Source organism: Cyprinus carpio, unplaced genomic scaffold, assembly GCF_018340385.1.
Source record: "Cyprinus carpio isolate SPL01 unplaced genomic scaffold, ASM1834038v1 S000006637, whole genome shotgun sequence".
In the NCBI taxonomy this organism is placed as follows: domain Eukaryota; kingdom Metazoa; phylum Chordata; class Actinopteri; order Cypriniformes; family Cyprinidae; genus Cyprinus; species Cyprinus carpio.
Genome location: NW_024879266.1, coordinates 203,366 through 226,124, shown reverse-complemented (window position 1 = coordinate 226,124; position 22,759 = coordinate 203,366). Strand labels below are relative to the sequence as shown.

The following is a 22,759-nucleotide window of genomic DNA, read 5'->3' as shown; positions in this document are numbered from 1 at the left end:
TCATATGCTCAGCAAGGCTGAATTGTGACATATTATTATAAATTCACTGAAGTGTCCAAATAGTTTTTGGGGTCACTGTTGCTAGCTGTGTTAAATATATAACAGTGTTAAATCTATTAATTCATCACGTCAACAGTTTAACTTTGGCCGCCCTATGAAGACTGTCTAAGCATCTTCACTCTCAGACTTTGTTGAAGTAACAGAGATAAAGCTTTGGAACCAGAGCAATAGGAAACTCTGACAGCAGACAACTCTATCAATCAGACAAGCATGAAACAAACCCTCACAGCTCTAACAACCCTTAAGTGTAGAAAGCAACACACCATGATGTTCTGATGCTGGATTAGATCTCTCACTCAGCTCTTGAGAGTGTGTGTAGTGTTCAGCCAAAGCCAGGACTCTTGCATTTTTTAGTACTTCCTGCATAATGACATTATTCAAGAACAGCCACTTTCCATGAATAGAGGCTAAAAAAACAGGCCTGAAACTAAAAAAAAAATTGGTAATTAAAAGAAAAATAAAAAAAAATAAAATATATATATATAATATCAAATATTTGTCTGATTTTGTAGCATTAAACTAATTAAAATCACTGTACAACTTGGGTAACAGAGTTAGAAGATTGATGAATGCAGTCAGCACACTCTTAGAAAAAAGGTTCTTTGGGGTTCTTTATAGAACCCTAGGGTTCTTTACTCAACTCCAAAGAATGCTTTATGCCAAAAAGATTCTATATAAGGAGAAAGAACCTTTTTTGGCACAAAAGGGTTCTTTGGGCTAAACCATGTTTTATGTAGATTTTTACACATTAGGCTATTTAAAAATATTATATTAAATTATATTTGTGAGAATAAACTTAAAATGTACGTCTGCACTCTCAAGTTTAATAGAAAATAATTGTCACGTGTTCCTGTACACTGAAAAAAAAGGCCTAACATCTAAATTATCTGGTTTATTTAAGTCTACTATTACTGAATCAACCTATTAATTTATACCAACAAACTGATCAGGTAGAAGTGTACTAGCAGTGTAAAGCAATCTGTGTAAAGTTTGATCCATTTATTAATAGGTAGGCCTACACGCTATAGTCTGCTATTTAATCAGCAAACTAACATGACTGCAGGTTAGTTATCATGTCATGTAAGATGCCATACAGCTCTTTTATTGACGAGCACCATGCTCATACCGTTTGAAGTTTCAGTGTTTCATTTAGATTCTAAATGGCTCTTATAACTCATTCCTCCAAACAGATGCATACAATGATCTTTGACATAAATGGCAAACAACTTGAACGTGTATCTATGCGCTGATCAATTTTGTCCCGTCTGCAAAGCGCCGCATTTCAGTCAAAGTTTCGGTCAAATCACCGTCAGACAGCCGTTATAAACATGAATTCAACCCAAGAAGAACAATGAGAGAAGCTGATTGAGATGTGTATTTGGTGTTTGCAGTTATAGTAAATTATTCGTTTTACTGAAGTAATTGTATATTATTCTAAAAACTGTATTTGGTTGTTGTAGATGTTCCTCTGTCAGAGAGCACTTTTAAAGTTTTACCACCTCCTTATCAGAGTGCTGAAAATTGGAAGTCAGAGGAAACATAACCAACTTGCTACAACACAACACAAAAGGTACACAATTTCTTTTTCCTCACAGTACCAACTTTGGGAAACTTAAATTACTGATGTCTTATTTCTTCTACTTTCCACATTTTATCATGCAGGTTCTTATGATTGACTGATAAATAAATAAATATTTTGCACTGTCACTGCAGGCTTTGACTATGGAGTGCAGCATTGCTTGTTTGGTTATCTACATTCAGATTAAAACACCACACTCCTCTCTAATTCAAGTAATTTTTAAGATTTGATTTAATTGTGAGAGATTCCTTTATTTTTCCTGTTGTACTGTACTCTCCATAGGTCTAATAAATGTTTCTCTGACTTGTATCCCCATCTTAGGATGTCAAGCCTACTCGTAACCAATAACACAGAGATGCCAGAAGTATCTGTGTGTTGTCTACTTTTTATTCAATACTATGGAGCATACAAAAGCCATCACTCGGTTAATTTCATTCAGCACTATTTAGCCCTTCCCAATGCTGAATTGTCATGTGCCCTTTGTTTTTGTTTATGCTTATCTGAATGTAAAATGTACATTTAATGCTTGTACTTATGAATTTAAAAACAATACTATTATAGTCATTTTATGAATTTAAAAACAATACTATTATAGTCATTTAGCTCCCTTTTCAGAAACATATCAATTTACTGTAAAAAAAAAGTTAGACTACTTGGTTTATAGGAGAGTGCGGAGTAAATACTTGGCATTTATTTAAGGTAAAGGGTAATGACCTGGTGGTGAGATGCAAAATAAGACTGTCATTAATATACTATTTGATGACAAACTTCTCACATTCTGATTTTACTTATGTATTTATTAGTATTTATTATATGTTTAATTCTTTTTTTTGTTTTTATTTGTGCAAATTAACATTCAATTGTTTGTTTGTTTTTTTGTTGTTGTTTTGTGGATTCTAGCAATCAACATATATTTGTGACTGACATATTGGATGGGTTGAAAAACAATATTTCTAAAAGGGAAAGTGCTATTCTAGAGAGGTAAAAATAATGAAAAGTGTGAATAGATAAAGAAAAATGGATTTATGTTAATCCCTGTAACTGTTGCACTGTGAATTGCTGTGTTATATATTGCTTGTCATTGTAAATGCTAATAAAAGTGTCTTAAGTGATCACACAACACCTTGATGTGTTATGCTTATTGTTATTTCAGTTTAAGTGATAAAATAGCTATATGAGGTGTTTAAGTCTTACAATCTAATTAAAATATAACAAAAAAGAATCCAAATAATGATCCCATGGTTGGAACCCCTTTTATGGTTCTATATAGAACCTTTTCTTCTAAAAGTGCACTATATATGGCTAAAAAAGAAAAATTTATTTAAGGCTCCAAATGATGTTTCATCTTGAGTGTCACAATTTTTTGTACAATTTTATATATAAATATATATATATATATATATATATATATATATATATATATATTTCTAACATGGGAATATCATTGGATGTGTGCCTCTTATGCTTTTTAAAAAGTCAGTGTACTGTAAACATGGAGCATTTTAACATAGATTGCCGAGATCTGGATCTTCTAATTGCTCTTCAGGGATCATGAAATGATTGTGCAGTTCTGAAACCCTGACAGACTGAGACTTAATATTCCTTATGAGAAAAATAGGAACATAAATGTTTTTACAAATAAAAAAGAGCCTATGAGCTCAATTAATTAGAACGGGTGCACAAAATTTGGGTTTGCAGCCATATGTTGCAAAATCAGTGTGTGCATGTGTGTTTGAGTATGTGTGCTCTTGCATGCTTTTATCTTTCTGCTGCTGGCCACACTTTGATGGTGTGTGTTGCTTCAGTAGTTTCCATCCCTGTCAGATCTTGGTTAGAGGAATCAAAGTCTGACCGAGCCAGTCATAGTGATTTGAGGTCTGCATCAGAAGGAAACACTGAGCCAAGTAATTTTGCCAGCGTTTATGAAACGAATGGTTTTGGAATGTGGCCTCATAACTCCTCGTCAAGAGGATGAGGCCGCCCTTCTGTCTTCTCTGTGAGTGTGTGTCGTGCAATAGGCTGTTGTATTTACTCATCATTATTAACTAAAGTGCTGCCCATTTCTCCAGCAGCCATCTGGAAAAGAAAGGTGACTTGTGGGCCCCGGCTTAGCTGTTTGCTGCCAACTCATGCACACTTACACTAACACGCAAACATTTGTTTTTCTGTCACGACAGGGGCAGTCAGATTTATTTATTTATTTATTGATAGAAATGCAGACTTTTATTGAGCAAGGACATATAAATTGATCAAAAGTGCAGTACAGACATGTATAATGTTTCAAAAGATTTCTATGTCGATTAATGCTGTTATTTTGAATTTTGTTTTCATTAAAGAACCTGAAACAAAAAGAATTAAACAAAAATATTTTCTCATTTCAACATTAATCATAAAAATAAATGTTTATTGAGCAGCAAATCAGCATGTTAGAATTATTTCCGAAGGATCATGTGACTGATGTAATGGCTGTTGAAAATTTAGCTTTGCATCACAGGAATAAATTACATTTTAAAATATATTACAATAGATGAGTTATACTGAATAAAAATAATATTTTACAATATTACCGTTTTTATTGTATTTTTAATCAAATTAAGGTAGGCTTGGTGAGTAACTTCTGAATGGTAGTGTAGTGTAAATATTTATGTTTTTAGATTTTCATAAAGACATCAATGCTACATTCACACTGCAGCAAAATGTGGCCCAAATCCATTATTTGCTCTTATGTGACTTTTTATTTTTCCTTGAAGTGTGAACAGCACAAACCACGTGGAATCTGATCTTTACTATTCTGATTTGGGCCACTTCACATTTGGGTCATATCAGAATTCATGCGACTATTACGTCACTCAAGATAAGATTAGGATCATTCCTCATAATTCTGCCCTTATGGTCTTTGATCACGGTTGTGGATGTAGTCAGTGGAAAGACAGTGAGGTGTTGAACTCATAAGTATTACGGTGACAGCTCTAGACAAGGTAGATTTATGGTGTTGTCCCATAAATATTTAAAAAAAAACTTTTCTCTTCTTATCACCTGCTCATGATCTAGTTTACATACTATAACAAAACCCCCCCACACACACATGCAGTAATGCCTTCAGTCTTTTACCTTAAGATAACAAGTTCTGTTTTCATCTTGGGCATCTGTAGTGCTCTGTTAAATGGGATAGAGCCAGTACTGCTTTTATCTTTTCATTCAAAGGTAGAAACCAATAGAACAACTAAAAGAGATGAGAACAACTGAGGGACTGTGGAAGCCAAGATAAAAAATACCCCCCAGAAAATGTTAAGACCTGGGAAATTTAATCATGACCTAAATCTGTGTAGGTGGATGTTGTGGTCTGACTTTTTATTTAAACTATAACTCAAGAAGATACTTATACCAGATACCAGATACTTATATCTTATGACAGAGAGTCAAGGCTGACTCTTCAAAATAAAATATTTTCCAATATTGTCAGACTTCACTGCCAATCCATTTCAGATATACTGTACCTTGTCTTTTGCTCAAAAGCATTGTATTGATTTTAGTAATGTGAAGTTCACTAATGTGTCTTGAAAAGATCAATCCGTATTTTTTTCATTTTCTGCTCTCAGGTATCAGACAGGTGTGATTATGTCTACGTGAATGGCAAAGAGATGAGAGGACGGGTCCGAATGCTGCTGAACTTCACGTACGGTTACCTGAGGGCCCAGCTGGAGGTCAAGGTCTGGATTCCCAAACTGCCTCTGCATATCGAAGTTTCAGATACGGAACTCAGTCAGATAAAAGGCTGGAGGATTCCCGTAAACAGTAACGCTCAGAGGTACGAACCTTGTGTAGGATTCTGCAAATATTGAGTGATCGGTTGATCCACACTGAATCTGCTCGCTCAGTGAAAACTCAGCAGAATTCAAACACCTGTCACTCACAGAGTTCTACACATCCCAGCCCACAGTCTGCAATCTGTTATGGCCAGGATTCAACCAGGCCCTGTGAATCTACATGAGGTGGTCTGTCGCCAGTGTGTGTGTGTGTGTGTGTGTGTGTGTGTGTGTGTGTGTGTGTGTGTGTGTGTGTGTGTGTGTGTGTGTGTGTGTTTGTGCATTGAGTAGTGACACCTACGTCTTTAAAGGTTCATCCTGTATTGACCGGTCTTCAGTTATCAAACAGAACAGAATTAAGCAGTTATATTTTCAAATTGTATAAATGCATTAAAGGAATAGTTCACCCAAAATTTAAAATTCTGCTATGATTTTCTCACCCTTCAAATCCATAAGATTTCATTTATCTTCCAAACAAAAATGGAAGACATTTGTAAAGACACCAGAGAGATTTCTGTCCCTCCATCGAAAGTCTATTCCACCAAAATTTTAATGCTTCAAAAAGTTCATCATAAAGTAATCCATATGAATTGAGTGGTTTAGTGTAAGGCTTCTGAAGAGGAGGGATCGTGTTTTATGATGAACTTGCTTGAATTTGTGAGGACAAACCCTAATGGTTCCTGTTCATCACACAAGCACTTTGAAACTTCGATTTTTGTAGTGTCAAAGTTTTGTTGGAATGGACTTTCAAATGTGGGACAGAAATATCACAGTTTTCATTAAAAAGGTCTTCTTTGGAGTTTTGGAAATGAATGAATGCCTTGTGGATCCAGAACAACATGAGTGTGAGTAAATGTTGGCACAATTATCATTTTTGCAGGAACTATCCAAAAATGGAATTAAATGTTTTATCAGTTTACCAGTGTCAAACTGAATGGTTTGGTAAAATGTTAACTTTGGCAGCCCTAAAAATGTATTTAAATAAATAACTAAATGTAGTTCATTTATTCTATATTTTTGGTTGGGAAAAAGCAAAAACTTTGTATAGCATCTGTGGTTGCATCTGTCTCTGTGATCAGCTTATAAATATTGACAGCTCTATAAACACAGAGGCTGGGAATCCTGCAGTTAGAAACTTATCGGGGGAAAAATTAAGAAAATGCTGCAATGATTGTTTTAAAAAATGTGAATATAGCACAGAGAAGGAGATCTCTATCCCTAGCGACCACATGAAACCTTCAAAATAATCAGATATATGAAGACAAATAACAACAATTTTCTGTGTAAATCCTGAGTATTTTACAGGATTAAAAAAAAAAAAAAGTTAAAACTTTAAAGTGAAAATGCACTTAAATCCTCATATCGATTCGTACTGTGAGTGGTGAAGTGGAGGAATGTGAGAAGCCCCACGCAATCACAGAGAAACAGATCTTACCAGCAGCTTAGTGAAACCATTAAACAAACTCTATGTCGGGCAGCACAGTAATCTGTGATAGGACAAAGGACGTGATACAAAGGATGTAATAGGCCTCATCCTTGGCTTAGAATCAAATAATGTTGTGATACATCTCACATCTGGTTGGTTTGTTGCACTTGGACCTTTTTCTAGAAAACTTTCTTATGGGGAAAATGAATGTGAATTCCAGAGTGGACACTGTTGAGCTCCATTAAGAATTAATAACACTACAGCTTACATTTATTTCATTTCCAATCATTATATAATGCTTATAGATCAAAAGTTCATATTTAGCATTCATAATGATTTAATTCACACAAAGGTCACAAACCTTTGACATTTCTAATTATAAATACGCATTATGTAAAGCAATTAGGGTTGTTATTGTTATTAATTGAAGTTTTCATTGTTTTTAAGAGAATTCCTGCATTGGTTAAAAGTCTGCGAATCTGTAAAAGTACGAAATCCTTGAGTTATGAAACAGCCACATTACAGGGACTTGATCATTTTAAACCTATTGCAAATGCTCTTGGATGCAATTTTTTATTGTCATTCAAACCTGAAGTATAGGGATACATTTCATCTCTTTCCTTATAACCCACAAGGAACCACTTGGGCTTGTGAATTCAAAATAGAATAAAGTCAATATATATGATTTCCTGTGTGGAGACAGTTTTCTCTATGTCTCCATTTCCATATGTCCCATGTGGCACAATGATTCACAATGTGTATGAGAAGCTGAGAATAGAGAATATAAAATATGAAGCTCTTCATAGGTGAAACTTCATGTTCCCAGTGGGTTGCTCTGTGTGTACATGTAGCTTTGTGGATTGTGAATCCAGACTCCAGGAGTTTGAGGGAAGCTCTTGAGACATTAACAATACAGATTCATTGAGAGGTTGAGCAAAGCCAGACGGGAGACCCATACATTGTGCAGTGGCATTCCTTCCCAAACTTCTCTGCTCAACTTTTCAACACCATAAGTGAAGTACCTGACATGCATACTGTTGGCTTGACTTAAAAAAAAAATTGTTGGCAAAATACCCTGTTGAAAAAATTGGTTAGGTATGTTTTAAAAGCAAGGCAGCTGGTTTGAGATGATTTAAGATGGTCCTGAGCAGGAGCTAGTTGCTTAGGACCAGCTCATGACCAATTAAGAACCAGCTTAAACCAGCTCAAACCGGCTGCCATACTTCAAAACATACCTAAACAGCATATGCTGTTTTTTTTTTTTTTCAACAGGGTAATTAGATCAGCAGACTGACAGTTCTGGGAGGAAGAGTGTGGTTACAGTGATGTGGTATTATCTGTTTAGTTCTGCAAAATCTCTTATTTAAATGAATTTTTGCAGTGCAAGACCCCCAAAGCAGGTAACAGGGGCCTTTGACCCAGTGTGGTGGCCCCTTATGACATCACTATTTGTGTACACTGCCTCATGGTTTGCACACACTGTACTACTACCAAAGTAACTCATGGTATACTGGTTTGTTAGATTAAGTCCATGTTTTCATTATAGATCGTTTTGTGATTTATTTACACAGTGTAAAGCTGTTTATTGCTAATGAGGTGCCTCTCTCTCTCTCTCTCTCTCTCTCTCTCTCTCTCTCTCTCTCTATATATATATATATATATATATATTATATATATATATATATATATATACACACACACACAATGAATATCGAATGCTAATTGCTTCATACTTCTTTGTTTTTACATCAACCTGCTTGTTATGCATTTCTGTTTATGTGTGGGTTTCTAACATTACATTTAGAATAAGTGTTTGTGCATCTAACTCTACATAAACAACCTTCATATTAAAAGTCAAGCACTGTTAAAGTTGAAATGTGTATGTTTTACAGTGGTAAAGATGAAATCCAGTCATTTTAATATAATATCACAGATTTCACAACAGGTTCAAATGGGTCACTGACCAGCAGAAATTTGCTTGGTTTGAAAGTGACTTGTGTGTAAATGGTGCCTCATACTTTGCTACACTACACTGACAATAGACAATGGACTTTTTTTTTTCCTACAAAATTTTGCTGAATTTTCACCAGTGTTACCATACCATAACACCGTATCTCTGTGGTGCTATATGTTTGATATAGTTGTTTGTATAGTTTTGTTTGTTTTGAGCCTCCTGACCATTCTGACACTGTAACAGCTCAACCAATGGTGTGCGTTTGGGGTGGGGCTATATGTTTAATTGACCAATCACCAACTAAACTTGCTAAAAATCCCAGAAGAAACTCACAATATACTATAAAATCGAATAATTCTATGTATTACAAGTTTTGAATATAAATAGTATTTTTCATTTTGGTTTTTATTTAGATTTATTGTGCTATAGTTGATTATTTTCATTGGCAAACATAGTTATTATTACTGTTCTTTATTATTCTCCAACCCAAAATGTTGTTACTATTACAAATGATTAACTTTCTGAAGGAAATGTAAAAATCTAGATCATTTTTTTGCTGGTACCTTCAGTATTGTGTGTTTGCAATCTACTGTATGTCATGCACTGATTTGAAATCTCTGTTGAAATTAAGGACAATGTAATCAGTATATAATGACGATTTTTGGACAACACTAGGTTAAGTTGGACTTAAATGAGACAAGTGACAAAGCTCTACAGCAGCAGGATCTCATAGGTCTGAGTCTTCGCTGGTAGGGGGGGTTGTCTGTCAGTGTGGCTCTAGTGGACTGTAATGAGGGGGCTCGATTGCCGTCCTCCAGACAGCCTCAAATCTCAGAGAACATCTAACAAGATGGCCACCTGATGCAATCATATTCTGATTCATTGACAGAGCCCCAAAGTTCCTCTTAATGTTGCAGTCTTGTGGCAATAATGCACACTGCTGTGGTGACACCTTAAGAACCCACTCACTCATGTTGTAGTATTCATTACACTATTTACTTCTGCAGCACCCACACGCTCCTTGGTGTCACAGGTTCTGTCAAAATAGATTTAAAAACAATAATACAAATGGGTGATCTTAAAAATGACAATTTTTTGAAACATTGGGGTAAAACTTTAACAGATTTTTTATTATGAATATAATTGGGCCCATGATTGACAGTTAGGTATAACAGGTTGGAAACAGTGCCCTCTCAATGGCTGGCTAATGTAATGAACTAACTGGGACTTTGCGAAAGTGTTTAAATCTTGTAAAATGTCCCATTAAGTCACAATTTAAACAATGTGTGGGTATCATTGTTGCAGTAAATTGCAACAATTTCAGTCGAATCAATGAAGTGGTATTCCCGTGTAAGGCAAAGATTCCCCATGCAGATTTTCGCCAACAGGTTTTAGATAATCAGTACCGACCCAAAAGTTGGACACATTACTGATTATTTTACTGTTTTTGAAAGAAGTCTCTTCTGCTCATCATGCCCTGCATGTCTTTGGATCAAAATACAAGAACAAACAGTAATATTGGCTTTAACCAGGGTTGGATGCAAACATTTCACTCAGTGTCAAATGGCGCTGGCTACTTTCGAATCATTCAATTCTATTATTGGAGTGTTTGAGAAAGTTCTGTTTAAATTGTAAAAGGTTCCCCATTAAGTCAATAGTAAATACAATTTCTTTAAACTTTTATCAATTTTGGCTGAATCATTTTGCATGTAAAAAAAAAGAAAGAAAAAAAATTGTAATGGACCCCATTAATCAGTATGTTAATTACAAAATATTTATATCAATGCAGTTGGGTATTTCTTACCAGCGATGAGAGACTAAGTCAAACTCCTTTTTATAACGCAAGCGCCACCTAGTACTGTTCAAATCACGCATCGTCTGGTCTGTCCTGCTTTCCCTGATCTATATATCACTATCTATCTATCCCGTCATCCATTATATTACCCTATAGCCTCCGATATACCCTATACTCGTATACCTTATTGATATCAATGGCAAACCTACAAACTATTGTGTTCACCCTTAAACTCCACCTGGTTTTAGGGGCCCTGTTAGATCTACAGTAATTGTGTTCTTGTTAGCAAGATTGTTTTGAGGTATCAGGACATTTGTTGAATCTTACCCAAATGACTCGATCTCCACATGTACCCTCTAAAACGCATGCTGTTAAATGAAGGACTTCATCGTCAGCACATCACGACTAATTAGCCTGCCTCAACTAGCCATGCTCACATAGTGCTACAGAAAGTCAAGGGCCTCTGTCAGCAGTTTATGAACATGTGTCAGGCAGCCCAGACGCTCATTAGCCAATGCTAGAGTTGGCTCTCACCACTGCAATCCAGTCTACACAGCACATGCCAAAGTACATTCATCTTTCCTGTGATTATCACAATGTGAACATGTTTAGCAAGGATGAACGAGCATGTTAAAAATGGCAATGTCACCTTACGTTTGTTTTACTTGACCCGGAGACATTTTTCATGTAAGAGAGGAGTAAAAATGTCAATTTTGGCTCATCACCTCAAAATATGGCAGAGGAGCGTGTGTGTTTTGCATTCACCACTGATTTCCCTCTCCACACATTCTCATTTATATTTATCGTGGCATAACAGGCATGACCTTGCTGATGTAACAGCATTATGGTTTGGTGCTAGTGGGCACTGATGATCCATTTGTTTACTGCTATGTGTTTATGTGAGAGAGAATCACAAGGCTCTTCGTCCTCTGCCAGTTGGTCCATGCAGTGCGAGAGAGAGAAACTGACCCGAGAGAGTGTTTTTATGCTCGTGCCAAGTCTGTAGTGTGTAGAGTGGCAGACTGGCCTGCACTTTACAGCCTGGTGTTAACAGTGTTCTCTCAGCACCAGGCAGGCATGATAAAGTCCGAACGCTGGGAATGACTATTCCTGTCAAGGAATGAGACTGTGTGAGTGGGATACGTGGTGCCCCCCTTAAGGGACGTCTGTCTGCTCTCTGGAAAATATTGTTTATTGAATCATCTTCAGACCTCCTGTGTAGGCAGATATCCGAGCTCTGACACTGTGATCTCACTCAGAACAACTGATGGCTAAATCACAAAATGTCACTTGTTACTATACATCTTCCCTTCCCATGAAGCCTTTTTTGTTTGTTTCTTAAACAGTGGCTCTTTTGAAAGTATGTGGATGGATTTCCAAATCGTAATAAGGTTGCACTCATTTTCTCTTACAAGGGGGAAAAAGCAGAAAAGTGTTCAGATCATTTTGTTGATGTTCTTGCTCTTGTTTTTGCTACTAGCCAACGAATATTGACTACCTGGAGCTTGAGAAAAAATCAAATAAGTGATAAGTGATGTGACATACAGCCAAGTATGGTGACCCATACTCAGAATTCGTGCTTTGCATTTAACCCACCCAAAGTCCAGACACACAGCAATGAACACACACACACCGTGAACACACACCCAGAGCGGTGGCCAGCCATTTATGCTCCGGCGCCCGGGGAGCAGTTGCCCAAGGGCACCTCAGTCATGATATTGCCGGCCTGAGACTTGAACCCACAACCTTAGGGTTAGGCGTCAAACTCTCTAACCATTAGGCCACGACTTGCTTTTATTTATTAAATAAAAATAAATAAAACACATGTCCCAAAAAAGTATTTGGACCATAAGGTCATAATTATAGCAGTTTTTGAATGTCACTGCCTTAAAGTGCAATCAAATTTATCATTGTTTGGCACATCAGGGGTATTATCGTTAACTAAAACCATAAAAATGCCATTGCTTGAAATAAAATGAACATTAACTGAAATAAAACTTAAACTTATTTAATTCGAGCTAGTTTCTCATTTCATTTAAGTTGAAGTACAAAAATGTTAACTAAATTAACTAAAAAAGTAAATCTTTATAAAAATGATATAGACATATTACAAAAATTATATAAATGGAAAACAGCACAATTACTAAACAAAATATATATATATAATATATATATATATATATATATATATATATATATATAATATATATATATATATATAATTAACATAGGTTTAAAAAATATAAAAAATATAATATAATATAAAATATTATATAATTAACAAAAACAATTTTTTGTTGAAAATGTAGCCGCACATTTACAAGCATAATAAAATATCAAACCAAGTGCTATTTATTAGATATAATAAATATAATATATAAGAATAGCACAAGCATACTTTTTTTCGTAAAGACTTTACAATAGGGTTTGTTAACATTAGTTAATTGGGAATCTTGAACTAACAATAAACAACATCTTGTTTAGCATTTAGGTTACTGCAGTCACATGCAGTATGGGTGTGAAGAAATGTATCCGTTTAATTTTCTCTTCAAAAAGTAAACGTTCAACAGACATTTATAATCAAGTAAAGTAGAAATATTGCAAAATTGTACTTAGATACAGTAATTATTGTAAGTATTTTGTACTCTGTTACTATATGCCTGAAGAGAGCATGAATTGATTACCTGGCAGTCATACATTAGAAGTATTACTGTTGTATTTCTTGATTGTAATGAACAAAACCACTAAAACGTGTTATATATTTAAAAAATATGCATTGTGTGCGTGTGTGTGTGTGTGTGTGTGTGTGTGTGTGTGTGTGTGTGTGTGTGTGTGTGTGTGTGTGTGTGTGTGTGTGATAAGGGAGAGAAATAATAATGACGTTGTTCTGCATGTGAGTGGAGGATATTTTCATGCTATAACTCTCTTCAAATATGAATGTGTTCTTTGTGAATTCCTTGACCTTGATCCAACATCAAACCTAGATGATCAGTCCTGAATGAAAGCAAATGCTTCATTGTATTTCCAGCTTTTGCTTAAATGTCACTCAGTCGCAGAGTATTGAATAAAACTGATATGATTAATTGGCTCCCCTTGATTAGGTGCATCAGCCTAATGAAGCTTAATTTAGGAGTGTCAACAAACAAAAAATATTTCATGAAACCTTTGAAGAGTTTAACAAAAGCATGATTGGTTTATAAAAATGCTGAAGATTCTGGGTGCAGATTCAAAAATGTGTCCTTTCCATTCCCAGGTCAACGCGGGACAGTGAAGATGACGATGATGAAGAGCGGAGAGGAAAGACATGTACTCTACAGTACCAGAGGGCCATGGTGCGTGTGCTCACACACTTTGTGGCTGAATCCTCAGAGACGCGAGGTCAGGTGGCCCACATGCTGGGCAGTGATTGGCAGGTGGACATTACAGAGTTAGTCTGGGACTTCCTGAAAGTAGAGGATCCACGGATCGCCAGGCTAAGAGAGGGACGGGTTTTGGAGGGCAAGGACACAGGCATGACCAGCATTCAGGTATGTATAGTTTCAATATTTGAAAACTGTTTGTCTGCCAATTAAAATTCATGTGATTTGACCAAAATGCATGGAGAAAAACAAAATAGGAAATTATATCAGAGAGGAGCAAGACTCTTAAAATTCATATTTGTAAAAGATATACAGTTGCCGGCCAAAATATGGTTCTATAATCCATAATATCTCTTCCTCCAGTGTAAAAGTCCATTCCCTGTTGTCCTTTCACATCAAAATCCACCAACATATTTGTTTAGAACTGTTTTTTTTTTTTTTTTTACTGTTTTTTTCTGTGCATATTTCTTTCCTGATTCAGATTTCAAAGCAACACTTTGAAGTTAAAAAAATTCTTTATCGACTTGTTTATTACAAACACGCAGCTTTTCAGTTTTCAAGATGTTAATTGAAGTGAAATTGAATTACTTGTTGTTTGTGATGCTTTTATCAGCTGTTTAAACAATAATTCTGGCACCCATTCACTGCAGATTATTCATTGGTGAGCAACAGATGTAATGCTAAATTTCTTCAAATCTGTTCCAATGAAGAAACAAACTCATCTACATCATAGATGACCAGAGGGTGAGAAAATTTGCAGAAAAAAAAGGGTGAACTTTTTGGGGTGAACTATTCCTTTAAATTTAAACTTTTAATTACAAGTTTTCAAAACCTCATGAATCCAACATGAAAGAGTACATTTCTAACAACTTCTCTTGTGTTTTAAGCTACAGTAGATTCTTCTTCTCACTCTTCTTTGTCATCGACTCATTGTATATCAAGTACCATCACTTTATCATGGTTCTCCCAGTGTACCCTTTCTGCAAGGCTGAACACAACCAATACTAAGACGCTACCTTTTCCGCAGCCCACTTTTCTTCAGTAAAGTGGGCTGATATTGCAGCGTACATGTGTCTGAGGAGGTGTTAGTCATCTGGATTTATTTTGCTTTATCTGTCTGCTTTGAGACCAGATATCTAATATGTGCTTGTCTTCAGTGAAAGTGTGGGCAGGCAGGAGACTGTCTGTAACACCTTTTTATTGCATCAATCACTAGGTTTACAGCTCTGTGTTTTTGATATTTCTCCCTGTAATTGAAGGTAATCCCTGTGGGCAGCGCTGTCTCCACCAGCCCAGATTGCCTATGATGTTTGTATTTAATAATGTGCTTTTGTGTGTATGCTCTGCTCTAGGTTCTGTCCCCATTGTCAGACTCCATCCTGGCAGAGAAGACGGTGAGGGTTGTGGATGATCGAGTGACCATCACTGAACTGGGCCTGCAGTTGGTCAGTGGGCTCTCACTCAGCCTGCAGCTCAGCACAGGAAGTAACCGAGCCATCAGCGCCACGGCAACCACACAGGAAGTGCTCAGCAATCCTAAACAGGTAATTTCACAACACAAAACCAGAATATTCACCTTTTTCCTGAACAACCAATGACGACTTGCTAGTGTTATACTTTTTAAAGGGGTCATATGATGCAATTTTTAAATTTTCCTTTCTCTTTGGAGTGTTACAAGCTCCTTGTGAATAAAGAAGATCTGTGAAGTTGCAAAGACTAAAGTCCCAAATCCAAAGAGATATTCTTTATAAAAGTTAAACACTCGTCCACACCTCCCTGAAACGCCCTTACATCTCTACGTCAGTATGTGGGAAGATTTGCATAACGCCGCGCAGGTGTTCATGCAAAGGAAGAAGGCGTACCTTTTTTTCTCGTTGTGGTATTGTTGTTGCCACCGCCTCCATGTAGTATAGACGCTGTGTGTTTCACTGTGAAGTCGAAACTGCTTTGTTTTTGCCTTCCAAAAGAAGACACGACTAGAAGTCATGTTTTTTTTTTGTTTATAATGGGTTTTATGTTTATGTCTCATTGCTCCAGCCGGACAAGGCATCACAATATGTTAAGAGGCGTAACATTTACGTCACACGCTTGAGCCATTCGGCCAATCACAATAGGCTGGATAGCTGGCCAATCACAGCACACCTCGCTTTTCAGAGAGATGAGCCTTGTGAAAATTGATGCATTTCAGAAGGTGGGGCATAGAAGAGGAATAATAATGTACAGCATGTGGAAAATAATGTGTTTTTATCCTTAAACCGCATAAACACATTTCATTACACCAAATACACAAAATAATGTTCTTTTTTGCAGCATCATATGACCCCTTTAAATCTATCATTATTGAAGCTACAAGTACAGCATGAACTAGAAGCATTTGCAATGCAAGAGTTAAATATGTTCTCAGATTCAGTGTTCTGTTTACTGCCACACAAATATGAATTTTTAAAAGGAAATATTCAAATAGAAAGCCAACAAATTATAGAAAAATGTCTGTGATTTATGCTGAAGACCCAATTATTGTTGACAACGAAGCTAGAGCTGAGCCCTTTTAATTGAACACTCATATAAAAATAACATGTAACGAGATGAACCAGAGTGAAATGATGGCCAGGACAGGAGCTTTTGTTTAATGTAAAATATTTTATAACTCATTTTAAAATGCATAAATTTTTGTATCTGTATATAGAATTTCCTGTTAACGCAACAAAATTATACAAAAAAGTGTTTATACTGTATAAAATTGGGTTGTTTTCTGCTCTTCTCGTGTAGTTTAGAAAAGTGTGAAAAGCATTTTTATTTACATGAATATGTAAATCGACCTTATGAAAATACTTATTAAAATCAGACCTTTGTTAAAGTTTTTCACATGGACACAAGCATGTAATCTGATAAATCATTAGTTGAGGAACAAATAGCTATTCTTATTTTCTTTGTGATCTAACCATTTTAGATAATTAATATACTGTAGATTCAGATTTTCAGATTTCAATTATTTTGCACTTAATATAGATGTTAAATACTGTCTGAATAAGTTATTATTCAGGAAGTAAACACTGAAACACACTAGCTTATGTGAATTAATCACAAATTGTCATTAATTAATCAGAATATAATTATTAACAATATGTTTTCATATTAAGATTCAGTCAGCTTTACTCTCATGGAAAACCATTTGGTGTGCGTTTCTCTGGAAAATACTTTCACGAAAATGCTCCACTTGCATTCACTAATAGTAAGCCATTATATAACAACAAATCTAAAACCCACCGCAATTCCCTCTTTCTATAACAGCCTATTAAGGAGTGTTTTTCTACACTGGTCATTTGTTGCACAAGTGTGATGTATAACCCAGGGATGAAAGTAACTATGGTTGCCCATGGTTACATCTGCCACGCTTAATTATGGCTTTATTAATGGACTCGGTGGAGGTGGTGAGTGTGCAGTGCATCCGTACCTGGACTCGGTATAATTATCTTCTAGTTGACAGTCTTAATCAATATGACACACATTTCAGTTTAGCAGCAGTGCAATGCTGTTAACACAATCTTTTCAATTAAGCAAGACATACATGTGTCAGAGGCTTTAATAGTCTGTTTATTCTTGTGGAACTTAATATGACAATACATATTAAGTACCAGAGATGTTTTCATGGAAATATGAATTTTAAGCACATTTCAAACAAAGAAAATAATATTCTTCCTCATCTTTATGCACAATTACCACTAAAACTGTTTCAAAACCTGCCTAATTCCTGTAAAGACAGCATCCTAAATTATATTTTACACTGTATGCATTAGTCCATAAGCTTTTCTTGTGAACCTCCCATCTCTCATGTGCACAGCAACCTTTCCACATGTGAGCAACAAAATGTAACGGTTATCTTTCATGGTGTGCAGCATCGTCCCTGATCTGTGGTCTGCCACGTGTCTCCTATTGCAAATGAACTGGGAACTCACAGATGGTGTGCACCATGTAAAATGTGTTTAAAATGTCCATAGCTGAAATGGAGCCTCACAAATGACTGATTTGGAATACTCTACACAGGCAGCGACTCTGCTACAAATAGTAGTGCATCACACAAATAGTGTTCCTCATATTAAGCACCTTAGGTTTCTGGCTAAATTATACATAAATTATAGTGCCATTCATAATAAGCAACATTTATTGTAAATGCCAAGCCTAAACTAATTTAGTAAAAAAATAAAAAAATTAAAAAAATGGAAACAACGGGCATGTGGTAAATGCTCAAATACCTCTCTCAAATCCAAATGTGTCCATATGAGCATATTTGCTGTTAATTGCATTATGCAAGTCATTTTGGAATATAAGTTGCAGACAGCACATTTAAAAAAAAAAAAATATGTGAGCAAGTTTTGAAACAGCAAATATCAGCATTGGAATCTCCAGTGATAAACCCACGATTAAAGCATTGACATAGATCTTTGCACTAATAAATACCACATAAGTCCATCTTCCAATAATGCTAGCCATCAGAAGCATGAAGCAATTTACATAAATCAACAAAAAAACAACATAAAAAAAATCAACTATTTAAAACACATTGCAAATGCAGAATATATAAACACACTGCAAAATCCCTCTGGAGCTCATAGAATGCTTTTAAAGTATTACAGATATCATCATGACCTCCCTCATTTGCTGTCTCAGTGCATGATTAGAGTGCTTTGGGAGTTTCCCCTCCCCCGTAGAAGGATTTGTAGCATATTATTTGTGGACAGCGAGCACTGATGTCTTGGTAAGTGAAGAGCTTAAGATGCTTGTGTGTTCCAAATCCATATGCAGCCCCATATCTGTAGTAGCACTGTGTTATCTCCTCATATCTTTTAATCTGACTCCTTCTGACCCACCAAGTAGAGCAGAGACTCTGATCTCATGGCCTACATTAAAGGATTGCTAATATACTGTTAAAAACAGTATATTAGTAAAGAAAAACACAGTGACACATGGGCTCCACCTCAATGAGGGAGCTAACTCATTGTTTACTGCCTACATCGGCACACTACATAGACCTGATGAGTAGCCACTCAAACACCATTAGTACGTAACTTTTAGAATTGATAAAATCCACTATGCATACACATTTATTAATGGTCATGAAACTATTTTGCATAGTTTTTATTTGAAAAATGATTTAATAGACTTGTTATTCATAACAAGATGTATCTCCGTCTTGCAGAATGGCACTTGTGGCAAAAACATGAAGACACGTTGTGATTTTGTTCCTTATATTTTATTTTTTAATGACTTTATGCTAGAAATATTTCATGTGTCACCACATGGGGTTCTGGATGAAAAAAAAATCTCATGACAGATGTTTTCTTTAGCAGATATTTAGTATGCCTTTGATTTCAGAAGACGGACCAATCTGGATGGTAGATTTAAAAAAATAATAATAATAATAATAATAATTACTTTTTTTTTTTTAGTAATGTTTCTTTACTCTATAGAAGGTGCATGTGCCTCAGCTGGACCAGAGTGAAAATGCAAAAAGAGGTTAAATATATGACACTATTGTGATATTTTTTTGCTTTTTTTGAAAGATTATGCTTAAAAATTTGATGAAATCTGTTACAGTTCCTTGTAAAGATTCTGACTCAAATTTGGTCATAATAAGGCTTTTATGAGGCAGAATATTAATTTCAGGCGGCTTTTGCATTATGAGCCTATGATGGCTAAAAATACTGTAGACAGATCTTGAAAATTGATGCTCACTAGTGCTGCCTTTGTACTGAATGAGATATGTTGATGAGAAAATTCTACTATTTTGTTAAAAATAACAATAAACACTAAAATCAGTCATTTTAAGTGCTACAAGTGAATTTAGGAAACCGTATTATGTACAGTATGAAAAATAGATATTAATTTTAAGATCTGCTAAAGACAGCATTTAAATATTTTTTTTAAAAAAAGATTAACTTTAGGTGAGCATTAGATGATAGCAAAGTAATGTAAATGTTACAAAATAGCAAATCATCATGCACAATTAAATATCGAGCTCAAGGTTGTCTAACGTTTTAGCTCCAACTCCCAACATACCGTTCTGAAAGTTTTTAGTGATCCTAAACAAACCTTGATTAGCTGGTTCAGATGTGTTCAGTTTAGGCTGGAGCTGAACTCTGTAGGACAGTGGCCTTCCAGAAGCAGGATTTGACACCCCTGCAATAGCTGATATGGTATAAATATCATGCATTTATTGCTGATACAGTCAAACGTATCTTTTGTTTTTCTCTTTGCCGTCTGTAGGAGGCGCTGATCAGTGCATGGCTGCAGTTCAGTGATGGCTCCATGGCTCCTCTGGACCTGTACAACCCAGAGCATTTTGTTTTGACTGCTACTTCTCTGGATGAGGATGTGGTGTCCGTACGGCAAGATGCTGCAGGCCGGTGGCCGGTCATTTCTGCCCATGCTGAGGGTCAAGGTCTGCTGGTGCATGTGGAAATGACGGTATCTGAAGTGTGTCAGAAATTTAAGCGTCGGAGCATCCTGGCAGCTGGAAACTGCAACATCCGTGTGAAGTTTGGTCGTAGCGAAAGCGCCTTGAGACCCGGCGACTTCGGCCAGGATGGAGATGACATGAACAACAGACCAGGAGACCGCAGACAGAACCCATCTCTCCCGGATAGGACAGGAATGGACAACCACTACTATGGAAGCTCCATCTCAGACATGGAGGACAGTATCATGAGAAGAATCACCACCACAACCAAAACGGCAATCATCAGAAGACCAGGTGGAGATAAGCTCTCAGATGATGGGAGCCAGTTGCCCGGCATTCCCATTGACTTCTCAGACTTCCCCGCTCAAGTGGACCTTCCCCGAGGACATAACGTGGATGAGGACGACCTTCAAATACCTCATGGACTTACCGACCTTGAAATTGGGATGTACGCTTTGTTAGGCGTCTTCTGTTTGGCTATTCTGGTTTTCCTCATCAATTGCATCTCATATACTCTCAAGTACCGGCACAAGGAGATGTCGATTGAGGGCCAGGAGAGCTTGAACCACGCCCATGACTGGGTGTGGTTGGGAAATGACGCCGAATTTCTGGAGAGCCATGTAAGTTTGTCTCCGCAGACCGATGAGCACATCACCATTATGGACTCCAGCTTAGGAGGGTTAGAAGAAGGAAGCCACCTTCTCAACGGCGGTTCTTTGCAGAAGAACGTTCAAGGCCAGGTGCACCGAGGAGCCGAAACCACTACCGTCTGCACCGGGAAAGACAGCAAAGGTGATTCACCAACGACCAAAAGGAAACGTGTGAAGTTTACCACATTCACCACCATCCCAGTGGAAAGCGTTAGTCCGGCTAAGGAAAATCTGGGAGTAGGTCCTGACAATGACATTAAGTGGGTATGTCAGGATGTTGAGCTTGGTGACTCCAAGGAACTACGAAACTACATGGAGCGGCTAAACGACAGTGCTTTAAATAAAGTGGCGTAGTCGAATCAATGTGTGCGAACTGAACTCACCCTTTTGCCTTTGTAATAGAGACGAGTACGAGCCAGGGAACAACTGCTACATAAACCTTACTGAACACAAAACATCAGCCATTACATAACAAAGGACGTCTAGCGTTCTTTTGGTTTGACATGCCAGTGGTAGGACAATGCAAACAGCAGACAAAATATGACATTTTAACAAGATGAATCAAATCATTTTTGTATGTTCATTTATATTATGTTCTCTATTCTCTTCATTTATTTTTAAATAATTTTATTTTAGCACCTTTTGTAGTTTTTCCAGGCTTGCCAATGCTCTGCACTCATTTATGAGGCTACAGGACTGTATGCAGATGGTGACATGTAGATTAAAGATTGTAATATTCATGAATCATTGTAAATAAAGTGCACATATAATGGTTTGGATTTTGATGCCCTACGAGTTTCATTTCTGGCCACAGTATTGCTTGCTAGATTCTGGATATATTTAGATTATTCACCAAGAGACCTTGAGTCACCAAGTTTGACATTTGTGTTTCAGTCGTTTTTTCTTGGTAAAGAATGTCACAAAACCTTTTCCTCAGCCTGAGCAGTAAACATGTTATTCGGCCCAGAACTGCCTAACTAAATCAATTACACAGTTCCTCAAGGCTCTGTTTAAATTATATTTTATTTCCCAAATCTCAGTTATAACCTTTTGTTGCTTGAAGCATCAGAAACAAGCTGTTTCAACTGATATAGGAACCTTATTAAAGTACTAAAGGAAGCTCGGCTCCAGTCATTTTTGATCATGGAAAAGAAATTAAATCAATTATAAATTCCAAAACATTAAGGCAATCAATTCCAGACTAATTCACAACAATAGCTCAAACATTGGGAAAGAAGGGCAGTCTGAAGATGCCAATATTTTTGCAGCATGTGATAACAGTCTTGCTTGAAAAAGGCCAAATGAATTCTATAATGGTTGTACTACATGTTAATGTGACATTTTCACTGCAATCCTTCAAACCGAAATACTGTAACCTTTCACTACACAAATGCCAATTATTGTCTAATTAACCAACAATAGATACCTCTTGCAAGTGCTCAATGGTATTTCCTTCTCAGTTTTATTAATGGGAAACTATCAGTCTTCAGTGAAAATCATTAACAGCGTCAGACCTCTGAGAGCCAGACGGGAAAGAAGAGATCCTGCACTTGTAACCAATTAAAGAAAAGATTAAAAAAAGAGTTATTGACTCATTTTGAGTTTAACTAAGACAAACCAAGAGCAAATTCTGTCCCATTTTATTTACTTCATCCAAATTGTATATTTTAATA

The 22,759-nt window shown here is 36.3% G+C and overlaps 1 protein-coding gene across 1 annotated transcript in view; it reads left to right on the top strand.

The window, feature by feature from the left end:
* Positions 1-21,736, top strand: part of LOC109068069 (transmembrane protein 132C-like) — a 29,582-nt gene extending 7,846 nt beyond the window's left edge. The window contains exons 2-5 of the mRNA XM_042755099.1: positions 5,239-5,447; positions 13,874-14,147; positions 15,332-15,523; positions 20,244-21,736. Of these exons, the coding sequence (XP_042611033.1) occupies positions 5,281-5,447; positions 13,874-14,147; positions 15,332-15,523; positions 20,244-21,440 (1,830 nt within the window). The 5' untranslated portion in view covers positions 5,239-5,280 and the 3' untranslated portion in view covers positions 21,441-21,736. The remainder of the gene's footprint in view (positions 1-5,238; positions 5,448-13,873; positions 14,148-15,331; positions 15,524-20,243) is intronic.
* The last annotated feature ends 1,023 nt before the right edge of the window (positions 21,737-22,759 follow it).